Source organism: Centroberyx gerrardi, chromosome 10, assembly GCF_048128805.1.
Source record: "Centroberyx gerrardi isolate f3 chromosome 10, fCenGer3.hap1.cur.20231027, whole genome shotgun sequence".
Classification (NCBI taxonomy): Eukaryota; Metazoa; Chordata; class Actinopteri; order Beryciformes; family Berycidae; genus Centroberyx; species Centroberyx gerrardi.
The window spans coordinates 2,281,169-2,303,668 of NC_136006.1; the positions used below are offsets into that span (position 1 = coordinate 2,281,169).

Sequence of the window (22,500 nt, forward strand, 5' to 3'; positions counted from 1 at the left end):
TTTGTGTGTGTGTGTTCCTATATTATTCATGTTTATGTGGAAGTGTGTATCTGTGTGTGTGTGTGTGTGTGTGTGTTCCTATATTATTCATGTTTATGTGGAAGTGTGTATCTGTGTGTGTGTGTGTGTGTGTGTGTGTGTGTGTGTGTGTGAGAGACACATTGGTGTCGGTGTGGTTCTCGTCATCCTCAGGCATGAATGAGTTTACGCTGACCTACATCACGCTTCAGCACACACACACACACACACACACACACACACACACACACACACAAACACACTCATTCTCGAACATCAGTGTGTCTCCCTATGCTGGCCATGTTGTATTAAACACACACATATATATGCACACACACACACACACACACAAATGAATGGTTGCATGCACACACGCATATACACATTCTGATGCACAATGACACACACACACACACGCACACACACACACACACACACTGTCTCTCTCTCCCTGGAAATGCTGAATGTGACATTCCACCACACAGAATGACAGGAATCTCTCCCTTTCTCTGTGTGTGTGTGTGTGTGTGTGTGTGTGTGTGTGTGTGTGACCACTGAATAGTTAATCATGTAGCTGTTAGCAACACAATGAACTAGGAAACTATAAGTGTAGAGTCGACCTGCAAGTGACCCTATAGTACACTGGGGCGGAAATGAACACACACACACACACACACACACACACATACATATACACATGTATACACAGACACACACACACACAGTTGCATTGCTATACTGCTGGTAGCTAATTTGATTTTTTACTTTTCAATTGAATTACTGTTTACTTGTTAGGAATGATTAAAAATATCCTTACAAGTGTGTATTTTTTAACTGAACTGCGCTTTCCAGGACTTGAATCCTAGAAATACAAGTACACACACACACACACACACACACACACACACACACACACACACACACACACTGTACAGTACTGTCAGTGTTATTCCAGGGTGAGTTCTTTCCTTCGGGAGAGAGTTTCTACTCATTAGCGTTCTACATCTACTGTGCTGTTCATTAGCATCACTTTGCATCACAGTCCATTAGGTGGAATAATTTAATGAGGGTAAATAGTTTGATGTCTATGTTTGTGCGTGTCTCTCTGTGTCTGTTGATGTCAGTATCTACTGTCTGTGTTTATCTGCAGCTCTGTGCCTTTCAAATTCAATTCAATTTTCATTTCAAAGGAGCTTTATTGGCATGAAATACAAAAATCCTTTTTGCCAGAGCAGTCAGCAATTTCAGATGACAGTAACCAAACTTCACCACATGACAGTAACAATAAACAATAGATAGATAGATATGTCATCAACTTAATAAATCAGAGATTTATCTCAATACAAACTAGGGATGCACCGATACCGATACTGGTATCGGTATCGGTGCCGATACCAGGCTAAAATGGAATATCGGTATCGGAGATTTTACCCAAGACTAAAATCTGATACCGAAAGCCATGAGTAACATGTAAGAAATAAAAGCAAACTGTCTTGATTTTATGCATTTGTGGCACATAGAAGCCTGTATTTCTCAAACAGAGGGAAAAACAAGGATTTTATCTCAATATTTTTGTCCATTGACCCCAAACTAAGGAAGTAAGCCTGCACTGTTCAGTAAAAGTAACGGATCGGATCGGAACTCAGTATCGGCCGATACTTAAACTTTCATACTCGTAATCGGTATCAGCGTTGAAAAAGTGGCATCGGTGCATCCCTAATACAAACATTTTGCATTTTCAGACGCTGTTGGTCTTTCTTTTTCTTTTTTTTTTCTTTTACACAGTCAATGGTTCCTCTGTCTGAGACTACGACATGTTCAGACATATTTGGCTTTTCCCCCTACAGTGTATTGGTGTTTTTTATTTGCTGTTGCAAATAAAGTTTTTCAAAATGAGTACATATCTCTACAATATCTCTGATTCCTGCAGAATTAAACGCAATTTAAGCTCTGTCTCCAGCCTGTCCTCCGTCAATCTATCCCTAAAGTCTGTCTCTTTGTCTATCTCAATGTCTGTTTCTGCCTCTAGCTCTATCTCTGTCTATCTCTATGTCTATTTCTATTTCTTTTGATATGTCTACATCTCTTGGTCTGTCACTGTCTCTCTGTCTTTCTGTATCTCTGTCTGTCTCTACATCTATCATATCTCTGTCTCCACATCTGTCTGTCTATATGTCTGTCACTGTTTATCTTAATTATTAGTCTATCTCTACCTCTAGATCTATCTCTTTGTCTGTCTGTCTCTATTTCTCAGTGTCTGTCTATCTCTACCTCTGTCTCTGTTTATTTCTGTCTATCTCTTTTGATATGTCTTTGTCTATCTCTAGGCTTGTCTGTATTTCTCTCACTGTCTCTGTCTTTCTGTCTATCTCAACTTGTCTATCTATCTCTATTTATCTCAATGTCTGTCTTTCTCTACCTCTATTTCTATATCTTTCTCTCAGTCAATCTATATTCTATCGCTAGACATAGCTGATCATATCAATCTCTAGGTCTATATCTATGTCAAAAGAACTACTCTCTGTCTGTCTTTCTCTATCTCCATCTACGTTCCTATGTCTTTATGTCTAGCTCTGCATCTTTGTCTATATTTATCTATCTCTGTCCATCTCTTTATCTTCATGTCTTCATATCTCTGTGTGCAGTACCTGTTTGTCTCCGTCTGTCTTTGTCAGTCTATATCTATCTATCTCTATGCCTTTCTATTTCTATGGCTGCAGCATCTTTATGTCTGTCTCTGTCTCTCCTACAGATTCTATGTGTCTGTCTGTTGACCTGTCTGTGTTTTAATCCGATCCGCTGTCTGTTCCCTGTCTCCCTGCAGTCGGGGGACAAGCAGAGGGCGCTGGAGGAGACGAAGAGTTACACCACCCAGTCTCTGGCCAGCGTCGCCTACCTCATCAACACGCTGGCCAACAACGTGCTGCAGATGCTGGACATCCAAGCGTCGCAGCTCCGCCGCATGGAGAGCTCCGTCAACCACATATCACAGGTCGGTGCACACCCTGTATCTCCTCCTATCTCTCTTTTCATGTGTGAAGGGTTACACGCTTCTCTGCACGGAAAGTATTAACTCATTTCAAAACCCCACTGGATTAATGCATTTAAATCAAGGCTGTTTTTCTTAGTTCCTGGAAAGTTGATACTTGGTTTTCACCTAACAACAACGACAATTTATAGATGTGAAAATTGGGAAGACATGATTTCATCTCACCCACCCACCTTTCCTCATGCATCCAAGCCAGGTTTCTACACAGGCACTCAGCCTGGTTTGGTTGCACCAGAGATAGATACACACATCCTGTGGGTCGGTACATGTGATGCACGGTGTGAACGTGATAAACACTTTATTACTTACTGACTTTCTGCAAATGTGCTTTTCTTGTAATGTTGTTTCCCTTTTCACTATTGTTCCATTATATTGGTTTATTGGTTCTTATAGGTATAACACCTTAGTTTTTAAAAACTAAATGTCTTCTTCTTAGTGTGTGTGTGTGTGTGTGTGTGTGTGTGTCAAGTATAGGGCTAACTGTTGCAATTAATGCTGTTTTTCATGATGGAGTATCTTGATAGTTTATTTTAGCTGCACTAGAACCAAAACTGGAACCGAAACAGAGACATGCAACACAAACTATATATAATTACTCCTTCAAAAAGTCAGAAATTTTTGCACAAATTTGTGAAATAAATGTACACCAATCAAATATATACACACTTGTATATGCAGGGTTGAATGCTCTGTCGAGCAGATCTCAGTCGGTGGTAGGAAGGAAGTGAAGAGTTCCTCATGTGAAATCAAACAGACATGAACACACTCACCTGGATGTTGGATGTTACATGCACAAGCAAGTAGACAAATTTACCATTAAGAGCTCGGGACTCGAGTCACATGACTTGGACTCGAGTCTCAGTCTTAACAGCTTGAGACTTGACTTGATGCATGAAGAGAAGACTTGAGACTTGACTTGACTTGGGTTCTGGTGACTTGGGACTTGACTCTGACTTGTACTCTGATGACTTGAAAAGGTTTCTAAAGTCTTGACTTGAGATCTTGTGTTTGTGTAAATGACTCAGATTGAAAGTGATGAGATTTGTTCCAGCGGACGACTGAATTTAAATTCTGTTTTCTGAATTTGTATGGAATGATTGAATTTATTGAAGTTGAAACTGATTATAGAAATCAAACTCATGATGCTCTTACCAAGTTTTTATCCTATTAAAACCATATTGCATTGAAAAGTCCTAGATATTTAGTTTTCTTTAACATATTAAATTGATACTGGACTCTTGATTTGTTCTGACTTGACTTGTTCTACATTTAGACTTGAGACTTGACTTGAGACTCAAGCAAATTGGCTTGGTCACACCTCTGCCATTTACATAAACAGGCATGTATCTAGTTCTGGTCAGAATACACTGATGAAAACACACATGCAGAAGCAGAGATTCATGGATACACACACTCACCAAACCAGTTTTATAGCTACAGCGCATGGAGAGAGCTCCGTCAGCCACATATGGGATGTGGGTGGTGGGTGTCAGCGTACTTGAAAGCATGGACACGCTCACACACACACACACACACACACACACACAGGCATAGGTACATACAGTATGTTGCATAAATGCATAGAGAGCTGTTAGTCATAGCGAGCGGCTTGTGGGTGGAAGCTCACAGTATGTAATCATGCATGCAGCTCATTCTGCTCTCTGGACTCAGATCAGTGCAACAGCCCAGAATTCATGTTAAAAGGATTTTGCACTTAAAAAGATGTCAAACATCACAGACTATGCAAAAATGATTAAAGGCGGAGATATTTCCTCTCTGTGTTCTCTGCTCTGTCAGTAGAACAGACAGCCTGCTGTCACTCTGACAAGTGTTAAATAATTAACAGTCCATTATTTGTGACTAATTACTTCGCTCTGTAATCTGAATTCAGCTCTGTGTTTCTGACATGATGAGATACCCAACCAGCAGGAGTCGCCTCGAAAAGAGCTTGTCTTGATGCCCGTGCGTTTCTTTGACATATCACAATAAATTTTCAGTATTTTCAGGGGTTTATCTGAACTCTGCAGTGTTTCCTGCTTCAGTTCAGTCGGTTTGTCCAGGTGAGAACGATGACCTTTGAACTCTGGTGGCACCAAATAACACACCGAGAGTCTCAGTCCTCTAACAAGAGAACTGCGGTGCGGTTCGTTAATCCAACCGACTACAGGAAACCACCCTGAAACACAAGGGATTATGGGTAGAAGGAGACGGAAAGTCTGGACTGATGCTCATATTCAGCTGTTTCTTCATGTGTTCTTAACTGGTATGAACACCACAGAAGAAGAGACAGACAAGTCCATAGTGTCCAATAAGCAAGCTGCTTGTGAGTCATGTGACTTCTCTTTACAAGCCCCTTTTGGCTTGTAATTGGTCAGTTTGAACCTAAATGAACCAAATACAAAAATATAACAAAGTCAGTTTTTCCACTCTGGTTCAGGTTTTTTTTTTGTGTTTTTTTTTTTGATATCCTATGATTCTGTAATTTGTTCTTTGTTTTCGTTTTAAATTGTTATATGTTTGTTTTATGTCTGCAGCCGTGTAACTGTGCTGCTGCCTGTCTTGGCCAGGACACTCTTGAAAAAGAGATTTTTAATCTCAATGAGACTCCACTCCTGGTTAAATAAAGGTTAAATAAATAAAATAAAATAACAGAAAAGCGACTGGTGAGATCGCAGCCTGAGACTCAGACTCAGACGTGTTGAGCATCCTGCAGCCCAGACAGGCTGAGGAAACACTCTGCACCCACACATCACCTGCTGCAGCTGACACAAACACACATGTATGTATCACACATACATCATAATAATAAACTTAAATAGATATAAATAAATAGAGGAGAGGACAAACTGAGGTGAAATACAGAGTGAGAAAAGCAGATAAGCAGAATAAAAACGATTAGACAGTTAAGAAGACGTGAAAGACAAAACTAAAGTACAGTGTGACATTCGCAAATTACAAAAATGACAAACCCGAATGAAGAAAAAACAGTGACTAATTAAAAGCGGTTTTAAACAAATATGTTTTGAGATTCTCTTTAAAGGAGCAGAGTGGATCAGTGGTTCTCAGAGACTTCAACCAGCTGAAGAGGCCGGCCCAGGACAGCTGGACGGTCTGAGGGATCTGCCTGGAACAGATCTCACAGTCATACCACGAAGACATTTAAAAACGAATAAAATGCATGAGTATATATGAGCATACACATGAGGTACAGAGGATGAAATGTGCTCTAGGCGCTGAGGGTCATCATTTGAAAGAAGATCATTCACAGAACAGACACTGTGGACTTAAAGGAATAAATCCCAGTTCTCGGTGTTAGAGTCCGTTCTGTCTCTCTGAATAATCCCTGCGCTCTGTAATCACAATACTCTGAAATAATGAGATGCGTTTCACTCTGTTGTGTCTCTTCTGCTCAGAGCAAATAGCTGCATGTCACAGATGTTTGCATCCAATTAGACGGAGCCTGTGATTGCGCGGCATAATTACCGCTCTCTGTTCAGCGAGACTCGGCTGCATCTGTCACACAGGCCGCCGCCTCGTGCAGCGAGCCTTTTCCTGCCAGGATTTAAATTGAGATAATGCTATATAATTCCATCTTGCATTTCATGCTCTATAGCAATCACCCAACAAACAGAAATACCCACGTAACACACAGTTAAAATGAATAAAATACACAATGTGTCCGTGTGTCATGTACAGACACATTCAGTAAGTACAAGCACAGTACAGACTCAAGGCTGCTGCGCCATATGTTGGACAATATGGCGTTAGTTGAAGAGTTTATATGCTATATATTTAGTGAAGTTCCTCATTCAATATCTCTAACTATGAAAGTGTTCTTTATTTAAGGACATAAATTACCTGCTATCCTTTAAAAAGTACTGTAGTCTTTACTGTAGTTTTCCCAATCATTTTGTTAGCTGCTACTTTTTTCACGTCAGATGTTTCATTTAGGAATTAAACTCTCAATTATCCATCCAATGTTAGAAGAATGCATCTAAATCAGTACTTTATTGTATCAGCAGTATGAGTTTAGCGGGTGTTTTATTGCACGAGTTAAGTCTGTTATCATGTTATCAGGTTTAGGGCTGCAACTAACGATTATTTTCATTATCGATTAATCTATCAATTCTTTTTTTGATTAATCATTTAGTCTATAAAATGTCAAAAATGACAAAGTCCAAAGTGATTCTTCAGATTTCTTCCTCAGTCTGACCAGCAGCCGAAAAACACAAAGGATTCATTTAATAATGAGATGAAACAGAGAAAAGCAGCAAATCTTAACATTTGTGAAGCTGCAACAAGCAAATGTTTGTTATTTTCACTTGATAAATGACTAAAATTCTAATCGATTAAGTTTATATTGATCGACGAAATGATTAATCGACTAATCGTTTCAGCACTAATCAGGTTACTTCATACGTTCATCCTTTTTTAAGAAATGTGTGTTCTGCGAAGGTTATATTGTTTAAAATAAATGGCTGTGAAAGTGGCAGTTAGACCCGTTTATATTCAAACATTGACACTGAATCTACTATTTTTGTAAGAAACGTGTCTGTTCTGGTAAGTTAAGAAAGGAGTTTTATAAAGACTGTTGAATGGACTGCAGTAATCCTTATTAAAGGCATCAGTCCTGAAAAGCTCAGTGTGTTGAGTGTGTGAGTGGAAGGAGGGTTTCACTGGAGAATGTTGTACTGTGAGAGATTAGTGTTGAAGTAAGAACTGAGTCTGAAGGGTCGAATATAAAAATGGCCGACCTTTCTGTGAGAATGTACAGTGAAGCCTAATGCTGACAAGAAGGCTTTATCACAACAGACAAGAGGGAATCAGAGCTTACAGCGCTATGGCACCGTTTCAACACACACACACACACACACACACACACACACACAGAAGCTAGTCAGAAAGCCATTCATAATAAAATGTCATCATTATGGCCGTCTATTCACTTTAACTGTTCAGATGTAAATGCAACAATTCACAGTTCTGATGTAGTTTATCTCTCTGACAGGATTCTCTGTCTCTGTGTACTTAGACCTACAGTAGTATTCATTGTATAACTCATAACTCCTTTTGTACTGCAAGAATTTCAAAATTATTATTTATAGAGGCTTTGCAGTTGTGTCTCAAATCTGCTCCCAGCTGAGTCTCATGATGGAGGAACATGTAGAAGTCTGTTAGTTAATAAAGTGTAAATCTGTATGAAGCAGCTAGAAGCAGAGAGCAGCTGAGTCAGCTTGTTGTGGTGTGGCTGTAGATCCATTCAGTAACGTTCTCAGTAAAAGTGAATAGTGTGATAAGGTGGATTTGGTTACTGTGACACAGTAAACTGTCTTGTCTTTAGCCCTAGTCTCTACTCCAAAACACTCTGAGTTGTCGTTTTAAAGCCCTGAAGAAGACCTACAGTGGTCGAAACATGTTGGCTTTTTTAATGATTTAGCCACTACAATAAAGGCTTTTTAAGTATTTTCTTCCTCGTGGTTATATTTTTATATTTGGAGCGCCTGGACTGTCCTTTTGTTTGTAGCGCTCTTTTTTTCCCCATTTTCCAAGAGCACCCGATACATTTTTGATCCTAGTTTGACGATATAGAGCAACCAATCATTTCCTTTTTTCCACTCTGAGTTGTAGCTTGAGAAGAGTCAGCTCAGTTCACCTGAACAAACTGTTAGCTAGCTAACTAGCCGGCAAACACACTGATGTTAATGTGAACATGCTAACGCTAGCTGCTGCTAGATACGTTAGCTAGTGTGCTAATCAGATGTGTTAACAGCAAGATGAAAGGGATGAAATAAGTTCACAGTCAGGAACAACACAGAAATTTGCCATGTCTTGAATCTTGTTGAGACGGCCAACACATCGATCCACATGGAGCCACTGTTGAGCTGTGGACCTCCAAGATGGCCGCCAGAGGATGAATTACATCATCTGAAAGCCCTCTTCTGAGTAGAGCAACAGTTGGACTCTGTAATGGCAACATGTGGAGTATTTTATATTTCATCCCACTTGTCTGGCCCTAAATAAATTTGTCCCCAGAAGTACACAGGTGTGATATTAATGTGACTTCAGCATGGAAGAGTCTGCATGCACACACACACACACACACACACAGCTACACACAAATATTACACATGTACACAATAGCATATTACATGCTCGTAGTTTATATCATTTGTCTTTTTTAAATGTATTTTATGTTTTATTCATCAGCTAAACACATATAATAGTTATCAAATTCCTCTCTCTCTCTCTCTCTCTCTCTCTCTCCCTCTCTCCCTCTCTCTCTCTCTCTCTCTCTCCCTCTCTCCTTTCAGACGGTGGACATACACAAGGAGAAGGTGGCGAGGCGGGAGATCGGCATCCTGACGACCAATAAGAACACTTCCCGCTCGCATAAAATCATCGCTCCGGCCAATCCGGAGAGGCCGGTGCGCTACATCAGGAAGCCCATCGACTACAGCGTCCTGGATGACATCGGACATGGAGTCAAGGTGGCAATAATATTAATAATACTACTAATAATATATATATATTTAAAAATGTGCAATTAAATTAATAGGTCAGAAATTGGGCTCAGCAGCAGAATATCATGTTTAGGATCAATTTTGAGCAATCGCCACTCTTTGCAATTTGCAAATTTAAGTAGTTGATATTGCAATTTTTGTTCTTTTTTCGATTGATTGTGCAGACCTAGTAAGAAAGTCAAGGGTCAGAGGTCACAGCGCCCTGACAACAGATACAGAAAATATACAGAAAATAAAGGATAAATACAGACAAATACAGATATACAAAGAAAAGATAATAAAACAAAGAATAACAACAAGAGATACAAGTATATCACAGACTCAGAGTTATGTAACCAGTGTGTGTGTGTGTGTGTGTGTGTGTGTGATACTAAATGTGTGTGCACTCACAGCAGTGTAAGATGCTCAAGTAGGCCAAGTAGCTTCATTATCCATGTATTTAGTCACCGTTTTAGAAATTCAGATTTTTTTTGAACGTGGCTGGAGGTTTTATGTAAGCAAGTCCTCACCGGCCCGACTTTATAAACCAGAGCTGAATAATGCATGGCGTGGTTTCATAGAAGTACTCTCTGTCTCTATTTCCGTCCATCTTTCAGTCTCTTGTGCTTTCTATCTATTTCTCTCTCTGTCTAGTGTGTCTTCTAATGGCTGACGTTGTTGTTTGCACTCACAATACCTTCTCTCCTCTCTTCTTCTTCCCCTCCTCTCTTCTTCTTCTTCCCCTCGTTGACGTGTTAAGTGGTTGTTGAGGTTCAAGGTAAGGCCGCACAACAGAACTGCTGTGTCTTCTTCTCCTGTGTGAAACCGCCGCATTTGGTGAACAGACATAGTTTCATTTAATCCGTTGATGTGATTTCTGAGACCCGCCTGCATGCGTGTGCTGGTTTTAGAGACGTCTGGAGGGTTTGGACGGTAAAGGAGTTAAAATAGTTGTTTGGCCTGCTGGCTGCTGGGAGCTAACTTTTAATTCACTGCAGATACAAGAATTCACGAGGCATTTATTACTTTTTTACTCTTTCACAAGCCAGACAAACAGAAACTAAAGAGTGATGAGTAGTTAATTGTCAAAGTGACTGGTAGAGCGGACAGTCTTACCAGCCGTAGCCAAGATTTACCAGCATGTTACTGGTTTAGTGCAAGGGAGGCCAGTGGCAGATTTATGCCAACATAATGACTGAATCACAAGACATTACATCAGACGTGACATTAAAGCTAAAAGCTGCATAACTGTTAGCATGTGACTGCACACCCAGGGTTTTCTCCACTGGACATGGAAGTAGCCGGCCGACCCAAAGCCCCCTCACAATGTGCGGTTTTGCTGGTTTTTGGTTTCGATCGGATTGTTCTAGACCGATTTTTTTATGCTCACAACCAAAATCTTTGGTCGAAGAAGAATTAGATGCAGAAGGATGCAGAATGTGGAACGCAGGATTGAGAAAGGCAAGGCAAGTTTATTTATACAGCACATTTCATACACAACGGCAATTCAACGTGCTTTACATAAATAAAATCAAAATAAAGACATAGATAAAAAGACAGTGCAAGAAGATTCGAAAAGTGCATTAAAATCACATTTAAAAGAAAACATAAGAGATAAAAATTAATAAATATTCCAGTGCAGATGAGTGTTGCCCTACATTTCTTAAAAAGCCCGGGCGAACAGAAAAGTTTTAAGCCCTGATTTAAAAGATTGTAAAGTGGAGGCAGACCTCAGATTTTCTGGAAGTTTGTTCCAGGCATGAGGAAGTAGATCATATGAGAGAGAGAGAGAGAGAGAGAGAGAGAGAGAGAGAGAGAGAGAGAGAGAGAGAGAGAGAGAGAGAGAGAGAGGGAGAGGGAGAGGGAGAGAGAGGGGGAGAGAGAGAGAGAGAGAGAGAGAGAGAGAGAGATGAGTGATGCCCCCACCCCTCGTGAACGGAGCATCAGATGGGCCGATCAGCGCGATCAGACAGTAGTATTTTGGAGAAAAACTTTTGAAAAACAAAATGGAAAGGAACCCGAAAAACGAAAAGGTGGGCCAGAGAAATTGAGGAAGCTGAGGCATAAAAAAATGAGGGGTTGGGTTAGCCAAAGTGTGTATTGTCCCAAAACAAGACACGCAGATGTGTGAAAATGACATCCTTCTTCATGCTGAATAAAAAGGAGTAGAATAGAATACAACTTGTGTTACTTTTTGTAGGGAATGCCCTCCTACCCATGTGGGTAATATTAATGTAAGAAATATGGGTCTTTTCACACAGTGGCACTATGAATTATGATATACATTATGAAGTCTCATAAAGTGAACTTATAAGTAGTGACACTAAGTCTTGCTGTATTCATGTATGCGTCACTGGGGTGGGATGGTGGGATATTCGCAGGCTGGATGTTGGCCGGTCTATTTAAAAAGTCCGGGGCCATTTTCTTGTCCCAGTCCGTCCCAGGACAAGGCTCTCATGTCACATACATTTCATTAAAGAGTTGGTGAACCCTGGACCAGTTTTGTGTGTTTGCTGCCACCTAAGGGTTAAAAACATGCTATTGCAATTGCCATCTGGCACCAAAGATCAGCCAATAGCAGATGACAATTGCAGTAGCATGCTTTTCACCATTAGATGGCAGCAAACCCACAAAAGTGGTCCAGGGTTTAGTTGCTCTTTAAACTCTTTTAACTTTCCGATGTCTCTTTACAAACTGTTGTTGTCTGTTCAGAGTGATTCCTTTCTCAAAATTTAGATTTTCAGCTTTTATGTTAAGTTCTACTTCAGAGAAACTTTTAATAAGTGAATAACAGTGTAAAAAGGTGGATTACTGCCATTACAAATACTTGTTACAGATGGTGTCGATAGTTAAGTATTCAGGCCTAGCGTAGGACTACACATTGATTTTGGACGTGTGTGTGTGTGTGTGTGTGTGTGTGTGTGTGTGTGTGTGTGCTCCACAGGTAAATGGGCAGCAGAATATGAAGCTAGGAGGCGGTCTGCCCCGATCCAACCCCCCCACCCAGAAACCCCCCAGCCCTCCCAAGACGGGCAAGGGCATGTTAGGGTATGTACCTGGTCTAACACACACACACACACACACACACACAGACACACACACACACACACACACAATCTCTGACACACACCTCTCATCCTGTGTTGTTTCTGTGTTTCTCTTCTGTTAAAATGTGTTATGTAAGTAAATGTTTTGCTTACTGTATTTCTTAGATTTGTCATCTTTTGTTGTCATTTTTATTTTTATCCCATTTTGAATATCTGAAGTGACATTCTGAATAATCTGTCATGATATACCATGTCTAAAATGTTTCATGTTCACTTTCTTGTTAATGTGTCACTCAATATGTTGCAGGGTTAAAAAACACTGAATATGCTGTGAAACACACACACACACACACACACACACACACACACACACACACATTCATTCACAGATGGACAGGTGTCTGTTCCAGATGATCTATATCTCTTAAATGTCCCAGGTTCATTGTTTTGCGTGTTTTGTTTTGTTCTTCATTGCATGTTAGCGTGTTCATTACGGGAGCGAGCAGCGTCTGAACACACGTTCATGTTGGCTGTTTTAGGGAACCTGAGGAACAAATGTTGGAGCTTTCCCCCCTGATGGGACAGAGAGAGTTCACATCACAGGCTTTAATGCTCAATTCCGATTTTTTTTTGCTCAGATCTGATTTATTTTTTTTGTCTCCCCTGTTCTCATTCATGTTTGAAAAGCAAAAGTATGAGCGGACCTCACTGTGAAACGATCCACACGATCAAATCAACAACAAATGACATCACACTTGCGAGAGAGTAAATCATGGAAGCTGGTGAAACTGAAATTGCGTTCCAAGTGTAAATTTGAAGGAATATTTGCAGAGGAGTCCGGATGAGACTCAGTCTGCTGAACCTCCATGTTGTTGTTGTCCTCCGTCCTTTTCTGCACTGAGCCAGCGCAGCGGGACAGCAGCAGCGATCTGCATCATGGAGTGTGAAGTGAAAACCACATGAGCTCCGGTCTGACCGGTCACACTCAGGTCACATGGCCGCGTGTCTGATTTGTATCAGATCTTCTTTATTTATATAACACCGTTTAAAACCAAGGTTACAAGTGCTTCACAATAACAACTAGAATTAAAGATGACATAATTAAAAAAAAAAAAAAAAAGTATTTAGCAAAAAATAACTGCTCAAGAGCCATTGAAAGCAAGGGAATAAAAATAAGTCTTAAGACGTTTTTTTTTTTTTTTAAATGATCAGCGAATCAGATAATCTGATATCAAGAGGAAGACTGTTCCATAGTTTCGGGGCAAAGACAGCGAGTGCACAATCCCCCTTCAGTCTTCCTTCAGTCCCCCTTCAGTCCCCCTTCAGTCCCCCTTCAGTCCCCCTTCAGCCCCTCTTCAGTCCCCCTTCAGTCCCCCTCCAGTCTCTCTTCAGTCCCCCTTCAGTCCCCGTTCAGTCCCCGTTCAGTCCCCCTTCAGTCCCTCTTCAGTCCCCCTTCAGTCCCCTTTCAGTCCCCTTTCAGTCCCCCTTCAGTCTCTCTTCAGTCCCTCTTCAGTCCCTCTTCAGTCCCCCTTCAGTCCCTCTTCAGTCCCCCTTCAGTCCCCGTTCAGTCCCCCTTCAGCCCCCCTTCAGCCCCCCTTCAGCCCCCCTTCAGCCCCCCGTCAGTCCCCCTTCAGTCCCCCTTCAGTCCCCCTTCAGTCCCCCTTCAGTCCCTCTTCAGTCCCCCTTCAGTCCCCTTTCAGTCCCCTTTCAGTCCCCCTTCAGTCCCCCTTCAGTCCCCCTCCAGTCCCCCTCCAGTCCCTCTTCAGTCCCCCTTCAGTCCCCCTTCAGTCCCCCTTCAGTCCCTCTTCAGTCCCCCTCCAGTCTCTCTTCAGTCCCCCTTCAGTCCCCCTCCAGTCCCCCTCCAGTCCCCCTTCAGTCCCCCTTCAGTCCCCCTTCAGCCCCTCTTCAGTCCCCGTTCAGTCCCCGTTCAGTCCCCCTTCAGTCCCCCTTCAGCCCCTCTTCAGTCCCCGTTCAGTCCCCGTTCAGTCCCCCTTCAGTCCCCCTTCAGTCCCTCTTCAGTCCCCCTTCAGTCCCCCTTCAGTCCCCCTTCAGCCCCTCTTCAGTCCCCGTTCAGTCCCCGTTCAGTCCCTCTTCAGTCCCCCGTCAGTCCCCCTTCAGTCCCCCTTCAGTCCCTCTTCAGTCCCCCTTCAGTCCCCCTTCAGTCCCTCTTCAGTCCCCCTTCAGTCCCCCTTCAGTCCCTCTTCAGTCCCCCGTCAGTCCCCCTTCAGTCCCCCTTCAGTCCCTCTTCAGTCCCCCTTCAGTCCCCGTTCAGTCCCCGTTCAGTCCCCGTTCAGTCCCTCTTCAGTCCCCCTTCAGTCCCCCTTCAGTCCCCCTTCAGTCCCTCTTCAGTCCCCCTTCAGTCCCCCTTCAGTCCCCCCAAATGTGGCCCAAATCTGATTTAAAAGGATCAGATTCCAGGTGTTTTGGTGTTCCCGCTGCTCTGAAAACATCTGATCTGTGTCACATGTAGGCAAAAAAAAAAAAAATCCGATTTGGCCTCTTCCACCTGTAATGTGAAGGCAGCCAATCACAGAGCGTCTGTCAGGTGACGCTGTGTGGAGCCGACATGGAGATGCAGTGTAGTGTGTTAACATGTGAGGCTCGTCTCCTCTGGAAGAACGGAGCGTCCTGAGGCACACTGGTTACAGCTTTGACCCGGAGGAGGGGGGGGGGGGGGGGGGGGGACATCTCACACACACACACACACACACACACACACACACACACACACACACACGCTGAAACACACTGTGCTCAAAGGAATAACGTCATGCGTTGTGAAAGCTTGTTGCGTTTACTCACTCTCCTCTAAGATCTAGGTCACCCAGCTGTCTCTCTCTCTCTCTCTCTCTTTCTCTCTGTCTCTCTCTCTCTCTCTTTCTGTGTCTCTCTCTGTCTCTCTCTCTCTTTCTGTGTCTCTCTCTGTCTCTGTCTCTCTCTCCATCTCTCTCTTCCCTTCTGTTTATCTTTCTGTTAAATTATCTCTCTCTCTCTCTCTGTCTCTCTGTCTCTCTCTCTGTCTCTCTCTCTCTCTCTCTCTCTCTCTCTCTCTCTCTCTCTCTCTTGTAGTGTGGATGTCTTTATATATTAATTAAGACAGTGTATTTATAGCCACAGTGTTGTGCTGCAGTATCCACATGTGAGCTGAAGAGTCAATACAAGTCAAACAGGTAAAGCAGCGATGTGCTGCAGCAGCTCCTCTTCTGGATTCGATGTGATGACATCACATCGAACATTAAAGCTGAAAGTTTGAGGGACTTCATTACCCAGAAATCCTGTGTGGTGACGTCAGTAAATTAATTGTCAAAGGCTTTGTTCAGACTGCAGGCAAATCTGATTTGTTTCTCAAATCTGATCTTTAGTTCTGACCGTCCACACTGTTATTTGCAAGTGACCAGTTTGGATTTGTGTGTTCAGGCACCTTTAAGCTATCTGCATCGGTTGTCATGGTAACGACGTCGGCGTGTGTACGTACGGTAACTGACGGCACGTGTTTCAGATACGGAACCAAAACAAAATGTACAATGGAGACTTATTATTAGATTTATTAGACTTATTAGACAATTATCTTTGGCTCTGTGCCGGTCGAGTCGCGGTGCAGAAGTCCTCGTCGCAGCAGAACAACTTAAAGGCTGCTGTTCACGTTCTCCATTTTGGTTTCTGGCGCTCTGGATGTGACGGCAGCATCACGTGTCGCGCTGTGAGAGACGTTAAGGACAGTTTGAAAACCGTTCTGACAGGCTGGAGCGGTCAGACTGAGATCTTATGTAGAAATCTGATTTGAATCGCATTTCAAACCACATACAAATGTGTCAAAAATGGGTTTCCATGTGGTTTTTTTGCTGTTCAGACTTGATAAAATCAATCTGACGATAGGCGTGTGAAGAGGTTCAGGCTGGATTTTTACATAAAAATTTGCGAGTGCATTTTAAAGCTGCATTCGTAGCTTTAAAACGTATCTTTTTTCATAGTACTTGCATAAAAGAGATGCAGCATTTTCAACACATAATGTATTTGGCCGATTTAAGTCTAGATGGCCTTTGAAAAAAGCTTTATCTGTTTCTGTTGAATAGTAAGACAAAGCCTGTCTAGCTGCACTGTATTATTATTTTTTTTTTTAATATTATTTTTTTTATATGTTTGAGGTTTAGAGGTGGCAGTAATGGAACCAACAGTCATTTATTGCTCTCAAGTTTGTTAAATTCATCTGTCACTCAAAAATGTAATGTCCCACTCATTACTCTTTTCAGAAGTAATGTGATTACAAATTACTTGCTGGGAGATATGAATTCATTACAGTGCTCATTATGTTACAGCTGCATCCTCTCACCAAGCATCAGAGCTCCCTGTGATGCTCAAGGTGCATGAATGTCAGTTTTCCACTTCTCTGGATAGTCAAGTCAAACTGTATTTACACGGCACATTTCATACACAGGGAAAGTCAAAAACAAACCGAGGAAAACCCCGACGCCCGTTCTCCACCACCCCAATCCCCCAGCAAAACACACACACACACACACGCACACACACACACTAATCAAAGGCTCCAGTGAATAGGAAGGTTTTGAATGACTAAAGTGACTTCACCAGATTGTGATTTTATCCTCGGAGCAGCTAAGCGGCGGCTGCCAGACGACCCGGGAGCCCCGGCTGCTTCACAACAAGCAGCTCTGAAATCTGTTGTGAAACACTCGGCATTAAGACTTTAACCCCGAAGTCCTCCTGCAGCCGTGCAGCGGTGAGGGAGCAGGTGTGATGTCATCACTAGGGCTGGGTATCGGTACTCGATAACCTTTAAGGCATCGACCGAAATAACCCAGTACCAAGTAGTATCGAAACTTCTCCAGTCAAACGATACCTGCATTCGATACTTTTTGTACACAGATCTAGAAAAAAATAACTATTTGTATGGTTTTGCTCGCAGCCAATCACCGCAAGCGTTCTTCGATTTAATGCGACGTGTGATTGGCCCGCTACCGCAGCAGCTACAACCCATACAGTCTGTGGTGAAGTCGAGCGCAGTGTGTGTGTGACGGAGTCGGCAGTTCAGCGTGCCGAGATGCCACCAAAACGTAAAAATAAAAAGGTAGCAAATGAAGTACTCTATTGGTATCGGTATTGATTGATTGATTGATTTAGATTTATTTCGAACATGTTAAAAAGACAAAAAAAATTGTCTTTTAAAAAATAAATAAATATATATATATACACACATACGTAAGAAAACAAAACAAGAATAACCAATAAAATTAACAGTAAACGTATACAACAAATTCTCAATAAACAACATAAATAAATAAATATTACATGTCCGAAATGGAGTAGGAAGAAGTAAAATACTTATTTGGTCCGACCCCTTTGCTAAGCTTAATCAATGAACTTACTGTTTATAGTCCAACTATCCACCCCAGTGTCATCATACACAACTTAAATAGTTACTTCTATGTTCATTGCCAACTTTGCTCGCACATATTTTATATGAGGTTTCCAGCAGATTTTGTGGTCTAATATCACACCCAGAAATTTATTTTCATATACTCTTTCTATATTAACATTATCTATCAGCACTTGTACGTGTGTGTTTATTTTACGATTTCCAAATAGCATAAGTTTGGTTTTGTTCAAATTTAATGATAACTTGTTTATGTCAAACCACCGTTTTAATTTACTCATTTCTGCCGTAACCACCTCCAAAAGCTGCTGCAAATTCTCCCCAGAACAAAAAATATTGGTATCGTCCGCAAATAAAACACATTTCAGTATCTTTGATACCCTGCATATGTCATTTATGTACAAAATAAACTCTTTAACACTTTTCACTTTAAGGGTACTGGTGTTGGTACTGGTATCGTCATTTTTTAAACGTTACCCAGCCCTAGTGGTCAGTTCTTCTGTGAGCTGCAGAACCATGTTGTCCTTTCAGTCTGTCCTGCTTCTGTCGCTGTGCGCTGGCTTCAGTAGATGACTACTGGTGGGTTAGTGTGTAGTTACAAGCCCAGGACACACACACACACACTCACACACACACACACTCACACACACACACACACACACACACACACACACACACACACACACACACACACACACACGCTCCATCTATCTCCTATCCAAGTCAGGACAATTGTGTACGTGTGTCTGACGGTGTGTGTGTTTGTGTGCATGTACCGGTATGTTAGTATGTGTGTGTGTGTGTGTGTGTGTGTGTGTGTGTGAAGCCAGGTTGCTCGGCTTGCTCGAGCCAGCTGGCTGTGTTTCTATTGGCTGACCACCGAGCTCCCCTATTGGCTGTGTCAGCGTTGCGTCCTGCTTCCTGTGTGTTCAGGAACTCTCATGCTGTGTTACCTGCTGACCGCTCGGCTGTCCCGACACACTGAATTTTAATTGGGTGACATATTGCTCTGCAACACCGGAGATACTGAAAATGCCACGTTGTTAAACTGCCTGAGGATTTAAGTGAGTAAAACACATAAAAATACTACAAAATGCAGATTAAGATAAGGTCAAATGAGATGAAACTTTAATCCTCCCCAGGGTGTAACTGGGCAGCAGCAAATACCAAAAGGACACAATGAAAAATAGAATATTAGTAAGAGTAGAGTCAGTGGGAGTTATATAAACATACTCAACTGACAATTTCAACACTAGAACATGTTAAGTAGACTTGTATGAAAGTGTGGATTACAACATAAAGAGGATGTGCAACAGACAGCAGAACTAACAATAAAGAAGAGAATAAAGAATATGAAATATGTGCAGACAGTATAGAATAAGTAAAATAATAATAGTCACAGCAGTAGTAGTAGTAGCAGTATATTATAGTAGTGTATATATATTATAGTAGTGTACAGTATTTGAACTCGTCCCATGTGCAGCTTAGCGGTGAGTTGGAACCAAGCTGTGGTCAACAGGCCAAGTCCTCCTGTCCTCCTGGCAACACACACACACACACACACACACACACACACTCTCTCTGGAAGCACGCAGACACACACACACAGGCATATGCAAACACAACGCACATACACACAGCTTAGCGCTGGGTTGGAACCGTGCTGTAGTCAACAGGCCAAGTCCTTCTGTCATTACACACACACACACACACACACACACACACACACATGCACACATATTTATACACACACACACACACACACGCATCTATTTTGCCACTGTCCTTTTCTGTGCTTGTATAACTTTTGTGTCTTATTGGTCTGAAGCACTTTGTATACTTGTTTTTTTACAGAAGTACTATACATATAAAGTTATCGTTATTATTTTATATATACAGGTAGAGCTGCTCACACACACACACACACACACACACACACACACACACACAGTAAAAACTTGCTTTCTTTGTTATCTTAATCAGCTGTTTTTGAGGTGACTGGTCTTATTGTGTCTTGTGTTTTTCTCTCTTGTAAACACGTTTTTAGGGTTTTACCTGATTCTGTCATATTTTCACTATTTGAATTTTGAAAAAAACAAAAAACAAACTCGTCCTTTAAGTATCAAACTGAAGCCAGTCCTGTGTGTCTTCCTATCTGAGTGTGATTGTACTCTGGATGTTGTAACCATGACGTCTGATCACATTGACTTTTTTGTTCCTACAGCCGGAGGAAACACACACTGACCTTTAATCTGAACCTTGACAGATTTCACTGTTTCTCTCCACTGTTTGCCGGACAGGACCGAACCATGCCTTCATGTAAAATGTATAATTAAATAGTAATAATGGCGTTATATTTGTGTGCCATGCTACTTTGAAACTCATCACCTTCTCATGGCACATGTCATTTCATTTGATTTTAATTTTCTATGGCCTCACAGAACAGGAGAACGGTTAATACTAAAAGTACACCGGCTGTTCTCCTGCTTGCTGTGTGCAGCAGCAGAGCGCCCCCCGGTGGCTGCTGACGGCACCGACACAAATGCACACACTGCCCATTAAAGGTTTGGGGATACCTAGCTTTTGAAAATGATTAATAAGCATGTTTCCTTTGTGGGCTTGCAATAACTTAACCCCATTAAAGACTAACAAGGTTTAGTTTGAGGGAAAAAAAATCATACATGCAAATATTTCTGATGATAGCACTAAAACAATGAAACTATACATTGATTAAAAAAAAATAACCTCCTTATCAGATTGAACTGCTACACTTTAGAAATAAAGTGAGAGACTCGTTTTTTATATATTGGCATAATCTGCTTTGTCAAAGTCCTGTCTCCCACTTTTTTCGCCTATCGACAATTATTGGTAAACATACTATTTTCTATTTTTCCTCTGACCAGTTTTTGATGTTACACTCCAAAGTTCCTCCATGATGGAGACGCCGCTGGTTGGCAGCAGATTTGTGACACAACAGCAAACCCCCTACAGGTCGATAGGAGCTGTGTGGAAACTCTCTTGTTTCAGCCCTCACCCCGTCCCGTCCTGTAAACCCCGTCCCGTACAGGACGCGCTCCCCCTGCAGGACACTGGAGGCGCTGCTTAATGACTCAGACACCAGAAGCAGACTTGTCTCCCTGTACCTGTAACTTAACCCTGTTCCCACCCTCACCTCTTGCATGTGCAGGAAGAACTCCCCCTACAGGACTCTGGAGCCGGTGCGCCCCCCTGTGGTGCCCAACGACTATGTCCCCAGCCCCACCAGAAACAATATGGCCGCCGGGCAGCTTCCCAGTCCGGCCCGCACCGCCACTCTGAACCACCGGCCCCGAACATACAGGTAGCCGGGTCCGGGTCCAAACATGGTCCAGCTGCTTCTCCCTCTGCTCTAAATGAATTAGAGTCTTTATATTCCATCTTAGTATTTGAGGTTTTTCAACACAGTCATCTGTCTAGTTTGGAACATCAGATTTTTAATTTTTTTGCGTCATTTGCAACATTTTCACTTTTCTAACATGAAGTTAATAGCAACGCATAATGATGGAAGATATTCTGCTATTAAGATATGTTGTGTTGAAAAGAAACAGAAATATGCATCGTCCCAAACTGGACACACAGCTGTGTTGAAGATAACATTTTGGTAAAGTTACTTATTTTACCAAAATTAGTTACTAGTGAAGACTGCTAACGAAGAGATGCTTTAGCTTCATCCTTTCTCTCAGCACATCCTTCTCAGTATTTCCACTTGTTGTCTCCTCTGTGCTTTGATCTAGCAGTGATGCTTAAGGTGGAATTTTAGTTTTGGTTCCTCATTTGTCTCTGTTTTAGTTCCAGTTATGGTTCTAGTGCAGTTTGCAATGCTAAAACATTTTGTCCTTGGATAGTTTATCAAGATAAAAACAGTGAGCCAGATTCACAAAAATCTTTTTGGGGAAAAAAATCTCCTCAAGTCCTATTTTTTTCTGTAACTTTGGTCTTAAAAAAGTTTAAGAAAAGCGTATATTCATCTAAATATTTTATACTGTCTTCTCTTATTTTGCTTCCCAAGAAAAACACGTACCGATAAATGGGTTTCTTGAAAGCAAAGACATTTTAGCTTTTAACAGCCTAGCTAGCTATCTGTTAGCATTAGCTACTACAATTTATACCATTATCGTTTTCCTGTTAAAGGTTGTGTGAGCGAGTGAACTTGTTAAACTAGTGAACTTGTTAAACTAGTAAACTTGTTGAACTAGTGAACTTGTTAAACTAGTGAACATGTGAAACTAGTGAACTTGTTAAACTAGTAAACATGTGAAACTAGTAAACTTGTTAAACTAGTGAACTTGTTAAACTAGTGAACTTGTTAAACTAGTAAACTTGTTAAACTAGTGAACTTGTTAAACTAGTGAACTTGTTAAACTAGTGAACATGTGAAACTAGTGAACTTGTTAAACTAGTAAACTTGTTAAACTAGTGAACTTGTTAAACTAGTGAACATGTGAAACTAGTGAA

General features: G+C 41.6%; 1 protein-coding gene across 1 annotated transcript in view; it reads left to right on the top strand.

Annotated features, from left to right (window-relative positions):
- LOC139913434 (abl interactor 2) overlaps positions 1-22,500 on the top strand; it is a 50,652-nt gene that overhangs the window by 16,354 nt on the left and 11,798 nt on the right. The window contains 5 exon segments of the mRNA XM_078285966.1: positions 2,843-3,010; positions 9,379-9,555; positions 10,328-10,345; positions 12,512-12,615; positions 21,194-21,346. Coding sequence (XP_078142092.1) covers positions 2,843-3,010; positions 9,379-9,555; positions 10,328-10,345; positions 12,512-12,615; positions 21,194-21,346 — 620 coding nt within the window.